We start from the raw sequence: 13,859 nt of genomic DNA on the forward strand, positions 1-13,859 counted from the left end.
ACCTTATTTTTCAGATTTATCCTTATTAAGTGTCTAGTGACCACCCAATATCTATTTAATTAAGGATAGTTTAATCAAATTATCTTCTATTTTTTTTATTGTACAAACTCATAAATCATTGAGATTTTCTTAAACCAGTGTGCATTTCTCTCTCCCTCGCTTTCTTTTCCTCAAGTTCGTTACACCTCAACTTTTTTCCTCAAGATCTTTGAACCAGAAGGGAGTAACTTAAAATAAAAAGTGTCAAATAATCGGCTTTTTAAAAAAAAATTACCGATGGTGTCATTTTAAAATAACGGTCTGTAAAAAATCATGAGTTTGTACTCCCTCCGAAGATCAAATTTGATAAGTTTTTTTTACTCATCACGTTTTTCTTTTCCGAGAGTCAGTTTGACTAATTTTTGAAGTAGGAGTAACTTATAAAAAGTGTCAAATAACATTTTAATTCAATAATTTTAAAAATCAAGATTTAGATGTTCGAAAACGTTTTACTATAAATTGTAATTCTTCTTATATTAATATGATGAAAAAATACATTTTAAAATGTTTGTCAAAATTTATATAGTTTGACGAGGAGTACTATAGTGTCACTCTATATTAAGTGAAATGGTCTCCAAATTAAGGGCGTGACTATTTTTTTACCATAGTTGCATAAGAGTTTTCATCAGTCTGTACAACACTATATTAGGCAAGGCAAGAATTTCACGGCGATAAAATACAACTCCAAGAATCTTCCTTCCTCACTAAGTAAACAAGAAAATCAACAAACATAGGGATCACCAAAACTTTAAAAAAAAATATTACTTTTATTTTCCATTTCTCTTTGGGGTTTTACTTTTATGTGAAAAAATAAATAAAATTAAAACTCTCAAATGGAAGATATAATCTATGTGAGCAGTGATGATGATGAATGGAACAATCAAGATTACAATAATAATGAGTATTATTTTGATGATGATGATGTTGATTATGATGATGGTGAATTTCTTGAAGTAGAGAGTAATGGAATTTGTGAAAAGGGTCCTTCATGCAAGGTACCATGATAGTAAAGAGTATGCTTTTTTTTTCTTTTTTTCTTTTTTTCTTTTTTTTTTAAAGTTGTAAACTCAATAAAATTAAGGATGGGTTGTTGTTGAATTTCAAGAAAAAGAACCCCTCCAAGTTTAAATTTTTAATATCTCCTAGAACCCTTCTAAATTCTCCATTTTCATGCAAAAGTAGTATCATTTTCTTGTTTTTTAAAGAAGGGGGTGCCAAATGATTGTCCATCTTGAGTCTTGATTAGGTTTTACCAAGAGTTCAAGACATGATAGTACTATGGGTTCATTCAAATTCAATAATTAAATGGATTCTTGTAGAATTTCAAGAGAAAAAAACCCTTAAAGTTTAAATTTTTAATATCTCTTAGAAGTTAGAACCCTTCTAAATTCACTATTGTCATGCAAAAGTACTAGTATCATTTTCTTGTTTTTGAAAGAAGGCAAATGATTGTCCTTCTTGAGTCTTGATTAGGTCACTATGTTACTGTGTTTTATTTCCTTCTCATTTTCTTGTATATTGTGAATCATATTGTTTGGTTTTTCTTTTTTATTCTTGTTTTGGTTGTAACCAGAAATCCTCATTTTACACACACACGCATATGCTCTGCTTGAAATGGTGGTTGGTTTTACTGTAAGAGAGGCAGTGGCGTAGTCACATAAAGTGAAGGGTTTGTTAAGCCGTGTCTAGTAGAGTCCTACTTATGGGTGTGTTGTGTGGTAAGCTCCACTTCTATCTGGAGCCGGGTCAAGTCTAGTACTAGGTCGACAATTTGACAATTTTACAGTTCCAGTCATTGTAGAGCCTTCATAGGCATGCATTGTGGGTCATTTATGTACATTTGTATAGTAGTCATATGTTTTCAGGACCGATGATCATTTGTATGTATACATTTGCCAATGGCATTGTTCATTTGTTCTTATATCAAAAAATTATATTGAGTGTATAGAGAATTACATTGTGTATGTAGGTGGAAAATTATTTTTTGTATACATAAATGTAAAACCTCGACACCCTCAGCAAAACTTGCAGCTTCGTGTGTCTGTGTTTTGAAAGGATCAAATGAAAAATCGGTAATAGTTCTTATGCATTTCCAGTGATTAAAGATGAGAAAAAGATACTGAGTGGTATTTTCTTTAACAAGAAAAGAGCATTAATGATCCTAAATTCTATGATATTATGTTGGAAATTCTGTAAATAATGAGATTAGCTTCTTGCCAGCAGCCTAGCTTTTTAATTTTCTGTAATATGCAAGCATTTTTTTTATTTTCAGAAGTTCTTTGAAGCTAAGTTGCGCGGACTCTCCAAAAATGCAGCCGCACCCGTGTCGGATCCTCCAAAAATACACTACTTTTGGAGGATCCGACACGCACCTGTCGATATTTTTGAAGAGTCCGAGTAACATAGCTTTGAAGCAGTGACTAGTGACTACTATGTGCGAGTGAAATATATGGGGCACATGATATATAATTAGTAGGCGTTTGGACATAGATTTGATTGAAATTTGAAGGAAAAGAAGAGAGTTTTTGAAGTTGAAGTTGTGTTTGGACATGCATTTCACTTGAAAAAAAGTTCAAGTTTTGTGATTGGGAAAAACTTTTCACTTGAAAAACTCATCTTCGAAAACTAGCAAAAAATCTTATCAATTTATAACCAAACAATGTTTTGAAAATATTTTTTGAAAACTGCTGGAAGTAAAATCATGTCCGAACAGGTCAAGGAAAATATATGAAACAAAACACCCTGAATCTGAAGCTGTCTGCTGTTTTCTTATGAATTTCTTGAATTCTTTATGTGTGCTTTTGGTTTTTTTCAGGTCATCAGGAAAGAGTCCCTTTTAGCTGCACAGGTGAAGAACTTTCACAACATTTTGACTTTGCACTATGGATAAATGTATTTATTATGGACATGTGAAGCTTAGTATTAAACTTGCAGAAAGAAGACTTGCAAAGAGTGATGGACTTGCTATCTCTGAAGGAGCATCATGCACGAAGCTTGCTTATTCATTATCGATGGGATGTCGACAAGGTCTTTGCGGTTCTTTTTGAGAGAGGGAGAGAAAAGTTATATGCTGAAGCGGGTGTGACACTGGAAGGAAAAGATGAACATACTTCCACTCCGTCAACAACTGAAATAACATGTGAAATTTGCTTCGAAGATGTCCCTGCTGAGAAGTCTACTGTAATGGACTGCAACCATAGGTTTTGCAATGATTGTGAGCATCTCCGATCCCTTCCCTGAGCCTCGATCTCTGTACGAGTACTTGTGTTTCTTTTAGGGATAATAATTACATTTTTGGACCGCTCTAAAACATAATAGCCGGTAAATGTATATGTTTTGTATATTAAAGTATAAATATACATATAATATACACACAATATACGTAATCAGTGTATAGGTATGTATATTTTGGCTAGCGCCCGTAATTAATTTTGGCCGACGGGCCAGAAATGGAAAAAGCCCTTTCTTTTATCTCTTGTCCCCATTTAATCATTATACTAGCACATCTCGGAATGTTAAAGAGCTAGATTCACACTTATTGCATTCATTGGTGCTTGCACTTTTCTTGTCACTCGAACAAACAATGGTGTAGGCTAAAAGTTGACTATAATTGTTTTGTGTAGGTTGGACAAGTCATTTCATTGTAAAGATAAATGAGGGTAAGAGTAAACGAATAACATGCATGGCCCAAAAGTGCAACGCGATATGTGATGAAGGAAAGATTAGGGATCTCGTCACTGCAAAAGATCATACTTTGGCAGAGAAATTTGATCGTTTTCTGTTAGAGTCATATATTGATGATAACAAGAGGGTTAAATGGTGCCCCAGTGTTCCTCATTGTGGAAATGCAATTCGTATTGAGGATGATGATGAATACTGTGAGGTTGAATGTGCATGTGGTGTACAGTTCTGTTTTAATTGTTTATCAGAAGCGCACTCGCCTTGTTCATGTCTGATGTGGAAACTTTGGATGAGGAAGTGCCAGGACGATTGGAAGACGGTAATGTGGATGAGTGAAAATGTCAAACATTGCCCAAAATGCCATAATCCAGTGGAGAAGAATGGGGGATGTAACCTCGTAAGATGTAGATGTGGACAGCCATTTTGGTAAGACTTTATCCATGTTTGCAGTCTTATGTTCTTCCAATTTACTGTTTTACATGTTTCTTTTCTTAACCATTTTCATTTTGATATATTCATCTGTTAAAGTCTTTTAACTGTTTATTCTGTTCCTTTTCTTTCTTTGGTCTCCCGGGAGTCTTTTTTTTTTTTTTTTGGGGTGGGGGGGGGGGGGGGGGGGGGGGGGTGGGGGTGTGTAGTCTGCTTTGTTGTTCTCATCTGCTTATATTCCTGGCTAACTGTCTATGTCTTAAGTTTTATACTGGCATCTTATTGTGGTCCAATTTTGGGAGAAATTCCATTTAGTAGATATTTCAGTAATCCATATTGCAGTTCTTAGTCTAATGATGCATGAAGTGAATCTGATGCAAACAGGGACTTCGAAGGAGTAGGAATTGATGACTTTTAAAGCAAGAAACTGTAACCAAGAAAGAGAGAGAGAGAGAGAGAGAGAGAGGAGAGGGAAATATTGCTTGACCAAGATACAAGAGAGTTGATGAACAGATAAGAGAGGGAAAATCTGTCCAGATCCCAAGAAAGAGAACTTGACCAAGATACAGAACGACAAAGAGAAGAAGCAATAGTTGTAGCTATATTTAAGCGGAAAAAGGAAGAGGAAGAGGAAGAGTTCAATTTTGGAGAACGGGAAGAGAGAGAAATAGAGCATTTTTTTTCAAGGTTATAAAACTTAAAATCCTAAATCATAAGTGGATTACAAGTGTTCACAACTAAGATGACCAGTCAAGTGAGTAGAAGAAGAAAAACCTACAAGCTCAAAATTTGGCCTAGTAATTTCGCCTTTCTCCAACATTTTTATTCGCTTATAGTAGTTAATTTGCTGAAAGAATGTTGGCCAAGCCAAATTATACCAGTACTTTAAATTATACCAGTACTCTTTCTTTCTCCATTGCTTATCCTTGTTATATATATGCAAAATTTACTTTATACTTTGTAGTTGGTTGTGTGGAGGAGCTACTGGTTTACAACATACATGGTCTAGCATTCAAGGTCACACTTGTGGCAGTTACAAAGAAGGTGAAGACAAAAAGTCTACGACTGTCAGAAATGATCTCTTGCGCTATACTCACTATTACGAGCGCTATATGGCTCATCGTGATTCATTGAAGGTTGAAGCAAATATGAAGCAAAAGCTACATGTAAAAGTGGTGAAACTTGAAGCAGGGGAATCACAATCAAAGGACTTCAGCTGGGCAGAAAATGGTTTTAATAGACTCCTTCAATCAAGACGGATTCTCTTCTGTTCCTATCCAGTTTCATTTTACGTCTTTGGAAAGCTGCTGTTTGAGACCGAAATGACGCCAAAAGAAAGGGAAATAAAAAAGAACCTTTTTGAGAACCTGCAGCAGCAACTTGAAATAAATGTTGAAAGACTTTCGATGTTCTTGGAAGAGCCATTTGCTGACTATCCTGAAGGTAAACTTTTGGAGACCAGAATGAAGATCATCACTCTCTCTGCAGTAACAGATAACCTCTGCAAAACGTTGTAAGTCTGCTTTAAATCTAGGCTGAAGTGGTGAAAACACCCTTAAACTTGGCACAAATTATTACTTTAGTCCCCAAATTATTGCCACACTTAAAAACACCCCTAATATTGGCAAACTGAATTTAAATTCACCCCATGTTGCCACATGGCACAGCAAGAAAATGCCAAGTGGACAGCGCGTGGATTCACGTTGCTGAGGTGTCCTAACACGGGGGTGAATTTAAATTGAGTTGGCCAAGATTAGGGGTGTTTTTAAGAGGGTCAATAGTTCAGGGACTAAAGTACGAAAACGTGCCAAGTTTAGGAGGGTTTTCACCACTTCAGCCTTAAATCTAATAAATTAGTTATGAATTTCAGATATTCCCGTAAGGTTCAAGTACGTAGATTGATATCATAAAGAAGTTGTTTACGTGGGGTAGAAATCTGTTGAAACAGAAGTTAGTTAACTCTCCAGAAGATCCTTTCTGTAACACTTATAGTTTCATGGTTTTTTTTTTCACTATTACAAAACCTTGCAACTAAACTCAATTTTTAAATAAACGAGTCAACCAAAATGCCCTTTGGCTAATTTAAATTTTGAGAAATCTTCAGAACATAAAAATTGATTAAAAACATGAAGCATCAAAAGTTGTTTATGCTTCCTAAGAAGATTGTATATTATATGACAGTGGTTAGCACGTAACTAATTGAAATATCTTGTTACAAATATGGTTTGATTGTTTCAAGTATGTGTCTTGTGAAATAAAATACTAATCTAAAGCGCAAGTCCATCAATTCAAGAAGAAAATATGTTTGTTTCTGAAAAAAAGCGGTTTATTTTATATTATAATCACAAGAGAGGCAATGTTATATATAACACTCTGTACTAAAATGCAGTTGGAAAAAAAAAAGCTGTGATCTCTGCGTAAATTCTGTAGAAACAGGCTGAATTTTTATATTGGTAATGTATGTACCAAGTGAGGTTTCATTCTCTGGATTTGACTTTTTGCAGGTATGATTGCATCGACAACGATTTGCTGGTTCCTCTACAGCAGGCAACTCATACCATAGCTCATTATAGATCCAAGGGAGTGGATAAAGCATCAGAACTTCCTAATTGACACTCCAGTTATGTTCTCATTGTGAGCACTCGCAATCAGAGGCAGGAAAACGATGCGGTTTGCTTTCTTCATAAGCGGATTCAGAATTTTTGCTGGAGGGGTTCGAAGTATTACTGCTTCACTATTCTTTTTGACACTTAATATGAAAATAGTTTAGATTTTTAACCATATATAGTTCGAGTTGAAGACAATGTGTTCACGTGCACACCTGCCAGAAGGTGGATCCGCCTTTGGCTTTCGTGTGTCCACGTATACTAATAACTGACTGAAGAATAATGTTCTCATAGTGAGCACTCTCAATCAGAAGCTGGAAAACGATGCAGGTTGCTTTCCTCATAAGCGGATTCAGAATTTTTGCTAGAGGGTTTGAAGTACTACTGCATCCACCATTCTTTTTGACACTTGATATGAATTTAGTTTAGATTTTTAACCATATATAGTTCGAGTTGAAGACAATGTGTCCACGTGCACCCCTGCCAGCAGGTGGATTCGCATTTGGCTTGCGTTTGTCCACGTAGACTAATAACTGACTGAAGAATAATGTTGACAAAATGGTCCAATCTTGGTACACCATGCAGCATTGAGCAATTTAGAAAATTTTAGCATTTGGATTTGGTCACTTTTGTGGGGCTTTAACCTTCAATGTGCTGCAGCCAGCTGTTAAGAAGTGCAGGGTCCTATTATCTCTTTGCTTCATCACTCTCTCCACAGTAACATGCAACCTATACATAAAGTTGTGTGTGCATCACATAATAAGTAGTTATGCAGTGGACTGAGACTAGCTTAAATGGAGTAACGTGGACCGTGAGGATTTATATGGTCGACTACAACGTGCTTGCATTGAGGCATGGTAATTGAGTAGTTTAGATAATTCCATCGGGTAAATTTCACAAATGGTAACACAACTATAGGTTCTTCGCACCAAAGTCGTACGAATTTGCTTTGTCACTTACATTTGAGTCCTAATAATCTCATAGGAGAGCGAGCTATGGAATAAATTTAAAGGAAGAATGTTCTAAAAATAATATATGTATAATCTTTCTTTACAGTTATTTGCTGACAACTTAAATGTATCATTAGAGATTAAAGAACGAAGAAAAGAGTATAATTAGACATTAAAAACAAATAAATACACAAGCACATGTTTCCCGTTCCTTAATCTAAATTACGTATTCTAACATGTTCTTGTCAAAATAACAACCTTATTTATTCAGAAGGGAAGAATGGAGTCTTGAAAAACATTATTGAGAGTTTTTTATACAATTAGATTATGATACATACATCAATTCTCCTCTCACATGCAAAAACAGTGGCTAGAACGGGTAAAAAAAGTTATGGGCAAAAACGGATAATTAGTTTTCTCTAATTATCATAGAGTGTAAACATCCCTTTCAATTCGAAATTTAACACGGTTGATTGCATGTACGGAAACAATTTAATGAGCCGACAACAACAACAAAAGATATGTATGCTATGAATTTATTTTATTATGGAATAAGAATTTCTTATTAACTTGGTAGTTTAATTAAAGATTAAAAAATAAATAGATTTTTTTGAGTTAAGGGAATTGGACTAATCCATATTCTAAAGCATTTTGATCCAAGTAATTTTGGATTGATTTCAATTATAATCTTAATTTATGATTGTACATCTCTTAACCTGTCTAAATGTAACCTAATCAATCCCTCCGATAATAAAATAATCCATCTGATATTTAAATGTTAATCATTTTGATAAGTCATAAGCGTTTCAATATGTTAGATACTTTGCCAAGACAAAAGGTTACTTATTACTCTTATTTTTCAAATTTATTATGATTCTAATAGTGGGAGTCAAATAATTATATAATTAAAAATAATAATATAGTTAAGACTATTAACTTTTAACTAGCAGTAGGCATAAATCTTAAAACACAGAAGAAATAGATTTTTACCCGTTTAAATTTGACTTGTCCAGTAATAAAAAGGAAAAAGAAAAAATTGAAGAAGAAAAAGGTTGGACTATTACATTTTATTATTACTTTATTAGAAGCATGAGTTGGGGTGGTTTCCTCATCCACCTACAACTCATGCAAAAAAAAAAAAAAAAAAGTGGATACCATATTAAAAAAACAAGCAATATAAAAAATAAAAAAAGGGTGCACCCTATATTAAAAAATTAAACAATATTCATGTAGTTTCCAAAGTATCCCATTAAGTCAATAATGGTGGATTCATTGCCACATGTGTATCAACCCATTAGTGGGAGCAAATGAAATTATTGCACAACAAAAAACGTGGACCCCGTATTATTGATTTTCTTCAAAAGGTTAAGTAATAAACCATACAATTTCTTTTCTTTTATTATATTAGCCGAGATCTAATCTAAATATTTAATGTCAGAGTATTTGCTATTCCGCCATGTTATTTATTTGTTATGTTTACTAAAATAAATATACTTAAAATATTTATATTTTAAAATAAGATAAATTTAATTACTTTTTCATTTTTATTCTTAGTCTAATAAATGTGAAAAGAGAATGATGTCATAAAAGAAAAAATAAATTAAATGGAGATCAAATAATAAATAAGGTAAATTAGTCAAATTAGTCAAATTATAATTTTAATTGACGTTTCCTTAAAAAAAAAAAAAAGGTGCAAAAGACAACATGACAAGTAAAATGAGCTAAACCAAGAATACACACCAAAAATTAAAAAATAGTAGTTTTTCGTTTAAATAAAATCAAATTTCTACTTTGTTTCGTTTTAAACATGTAAAATTAATTTAATAATTTGAATTAGAATTATCCAAATCAAAATTTGATAAAAAATAATAAGTATTGTTTAGGTCCAATCTACATACATTAACAATAGAATATTTTACACCTTTAAATTAATCGAATTAAAATTCAAAGTATCAATTGATGCTTAAATATTCTATTGTTTTGTCTTAAAGAGAGGAAAATAGTTTCCTTTAAACAATTTTTTCTTTTAAAAAGTATTAATAAATTTTTGCAAACTTTGTATTAAGAAGAAACACTAATATAATAAAATTTTGGGTACGGAGCACAAACTACAATGTTATATTAATCGTGTTTTGAACATAGTGTGTGTGTGTGTCTATATATATATATATATATATATATATATATGCATAAAAACAATGCAAACTTATGTATGTTTATTAGCAATAAAAAAAAAATTAAAAATATATATATATATATATATATATATATATATATATATATATATATATATATATTATACTACCCAAATACAATTACATACACATAGATACACTATAATCCAAAGTATTGGGCCGGTGCATAAAAGCACGGCATACGCCATCTAGTCCTTCGAAAAAAGAGAGGAAAGACAGCCCCTACAACTTTTCTAAGCTGTAATAAACTCCCCATTCAAATTAGAGATATCGAGTTCGAGTCCTGAGTATAAAAAATTCTTGGTAGGGAGTGCTTCCACCGAATGGGCCTATGCGGCGCAAATCCGAATACAATCGAGGTCCAGCGCCGGTACCGGACACCGGGTTAAAAAAAAAAAAAAAAAAAAAAAATCCCCATACAAGTAAATATACAAATACAGAAATTGAGGAAATCTAAAAACAGAGACTCCGTCTGATAATCTATTTCCTTAGTAGCTTCAACTTCATCGAGCAACAAAAATAGCGAAACATAAAATAATCATATTTTAACCTAATTAAAATTTGTAGCTTCCTATTACTGAGTACTATTGATAAAGTAAGACATTTAAAAAGAGATAAAGATAGTTTAAATAAATAATTATTTAGTTAGTAGTATGCAAAAATTTTATAAAACAAAAAATAATTAGAAATTAACCTATTTAAATTTGACTCAACCCGTCTTTTTCAATAATAGAAAAAGCAAAATACAAAAGAAAAAAGAAAAAAAAATAAAGATGAAAAAGGTTGGACTATTTACATTTGCTAAGAAAAAGGGTGGAAACACAAAGCCCCTACTTTTCCAAGCTGTAAACTGATTCTACAAGTAAAATATATACAGAAAAAGAGGAAATCTAAAATACAGGGACTTTGTTCGATAATCTCCTTCCTTTGACAAAATGGTCCAATCTTGGTACACCATGCAGCATTGAGCAATTTAATTTTTTTTAGCATTTGGATTGGTTTCAGTTCTGTGGGGCTTTCATCCTTCAATTGCAGCAGTTGTTAAGAAGAGGTATAGGGTCCTGTCTCTCTTGCTGCATGCAATATACCCAAAAAATATAAGGATTTACAGGAGGATTTTTTCACTCAGCATTATAACATCTAGCAGATGATTTTTCCGCTTCTTTATTGAGATCTCATGCCCCACTTTAAAAATAAAAAACAAAAAAAATTGGGGAACAAGAAATAATTTTTGAAGAGGATATTACTCTGTAGAATTCTAGAACACAGTATGCTGGCTTGCATGTATTCAACGTTAGAAAAGTTGGAGTTTGAACAAATCAAGTTTACATGTTTACCAGGCTTGATGCGTTAACCCTGATTATAAAAAAATTCTTGGTACGGAGCAATTTTTCATGAATGGATGTTACGCAACGCGAATTCGGATATAATCAGGCTCCAATGAAGATACTGAAGGATGGAAAACAAAAAAAAGTATCCAATATAATTGTCTTGTCCACATTTGTGAATGATACTTAACCTTTCTAGCCAGATGTCTTGAAAGTACATACTCCCTGGTCCCTACCTGGCTATTTGGCATATTTTTCACTTTATCAATGATCAATTTGACAAATTTTGAAAGTCAATTCCGATGATTAACTGATCTTCTCGAATGAATATCTAGGTATACATAGATGACGTGAAAAGCACAATAAGTTATCAGAGCCATTCTAGCTTATGATTTTTAACTTATTTTTGTCATTTTGACTTAATAAATTTACCCAAACACTACAAAAATATTTAAAAGTTATTTTGGCTTAAAAATACTTAAAATAAGTCAATTCAAATAGGCTCTTGAACTTCAATTTTTATGTTAAAAATGGTTTAAAAAACCACCTTTTAAAATATTTGTCAAAGTCCGCTTTTGTTTCCTAAGAAGTCAAAAGTCACGACATTTTTTTTTTTTTTTGGGAGTAGACGGATATAAAATCTTGTCATTCGGGTATAAAAGGTGACTTTTTCAAAAATTTGAGAAACAAGGATTGACAATATTTCTTACTCTTCCCATTGAAGAATTGAACACAAGCTATTAACAACCATAATATGAATAAACAGACAACCTTTACATACACACATGGTGTTTATTGTGGCATTTCAACAGCTGGGTCCACGACAAACATTGGAGCACCGTAAAAAGTAGGAGTAGATTTAAGGGAAAAGGACACAAATGGCCGCTGAGCTCAAAATAAACACACGCCCTGATCCAAGTTTTCCCAAATCCAAAAAGTAGCCCTCAAACAATTCTCAACCGATAGCCAAAATCTGTAGCAAGCCTTTTGTGGCTACTAAAAGTCGCCACAAAAAATTTAAAAAGTCACCACTAAAGACTAACCGGCCCAACAATCCAAGTGCTTTTTTTTTTAAAAAAAAAGTCAGACTTTTTTTTGCGACTAAAAATCGCCACTAAAGGCTTGTAACAGAAAAATCAGGTTTTTTAGTGGCAACTATAAAAGTCGCCACTAAAGGTTAAATATCCTAAAACATGTATGGTATGTTTATATTTAGTAAAAAATATTCCAAAAAACTTTGAGGCTATTTTGTATATAATATATATCATTTGTGTATAAAAATATGTATTAGTACCTATCTATAATGTAGAAACTGTATAAAATGTGAATCACTAAAGTATGTGTCATTTTTGTATATAATATATATCATTTGTGTATATAATGTGTATTATAGAATAGAAAATTGTATCATTTTTATATATAATATGTATCATTTTTGTATAGAAAGTGTATATATGATTCCAGTATGTGTATATAAACTGTATCAGTCTTGTATAGAAAGTGTATCATAATTATAAAAAATGTGTCATAGAAACCGTATCATTGTGATATATAATATGTATCACTATTGTATATGTCAAAAAAAAAAAATCATATCATTATTGTATAATATGTGTATAATAAATGCATAATTAGCATATGATTTATGTATAATAAATGTATAATTAATTTCAACATATGTATATAAACTGTATCACTCTTTTATATAAAGTGTATATGTGTATAAACTGTATCATCCTTGTATATACTACTAAATATACATATATTATACATATTTTGAGATATTTCTTACTAAATATGCACATATTATACATGGTTTGGGATATTTAACCTTTAGTGGTGATTTTTTAATTGCCACAAAAAGTCTGACTTTTTTTTTTTTTTTTTTTTAAAGCGCTTTTTTTCATACAATGGTGGCGCGCATTATTTTGGGCCGACCAGCCATTTTTGGCATTATTTTGGGCTGAGCAGACTCCTGGGGGTATTAGGCCCAAATATTGGCCAAATGTGACATTACTTCTGGCCACTGGACACGCAGTGTCCCTTTCCCTAGATTTAAATCTTTGCTAACAATAAGGGTATATAATTATATATGTCTCGAAAATATAAAAGAGGTTAAATATATAAAGATGATATTTGAAAGTAGACGAGTAAATATGATGTTTCTCCTATTAATATGCATACATCAAAATAATTATTGATACAATTAAATCATGACACGTACATTAATCCATTTTTTTTTTTGTACATTAATCGAATTCGAATATTTGACACGCTTAATTATTAAACATACAAAAGCGAGTAGTTTAATAAGTCTTTTTTTTAACAAAGGAGAAAAGATTTGACCATGACCATGAAAAAAGTGTACGTCGTTGTTTTGTGTGTTGTATAATCAATAAATAATTTCTTATTAACTCTATTGTTTAATTAGAGATTAAAAATGTAATTTTTTTTTTTTAATTTGGTGGACTATACCCATATTGAAACACATCTTGATCCAAGTAATTTTGGATAGCTTGCAATGTAATTTCTATTCAGTGACTATTCATCTTATAACTTGTCTGAATTTAAACCAAATTATCCTTTTGATAAAATAGAATATTCCATCCAATTTCAGATATTAATCTCTTG

The 13,859-nt window shown here is 32.1% G+C and overlaps 1 protein-coding gene across 1 annotated transcript; it reads left to right on the top strand.

Moving 5' to 3' along the window:
• Positions 1–672: 672 nt before the first annotated feature.
• Positions 673–7,161, top strand: LOC132040465 (probable E3 ubiquitin-protein ligase ARI1). Its single transcript, XM_059431108.1, has 6 exons — positions 673–1,034; positions 2,855–2,887; positions 2,974–3,253; positions 3,663–4,146; positions 5,114–5,662; positions 6,654–7,161. Exons 1-6 carry the CDS (start codon positions 873–875, stop codon positions 6,760–6,762), a joined length of 1,617 nt encoding a protein of 538 aa, XP_059287091.1. The 5' UTR covers positions 673–872; the 3' UTR covers positions 6,763–7,161.
• The last annotated feature ends 6,698 nt before the right edge of the window (positions 7,162–13,859 follow it).

The sequence above is a fragment of the Lycium ferocissimum genome, chromosome 12, assembly GCF_029784015.1.
Source record: "Lycium ferocissimum isolate CSIRO_LF1 chromosome 12, AGI_CSIRO_Lferr_CH_V1, whole genome shotgun sequence".
In the NCBI taxonomy this organism is placed as follows: Eukaryota; Viridiplantae; Streptophyta; class Magnoliopsida; order Solanales; family Solanaceae; genus Lycium; species Lycium ferocissimum.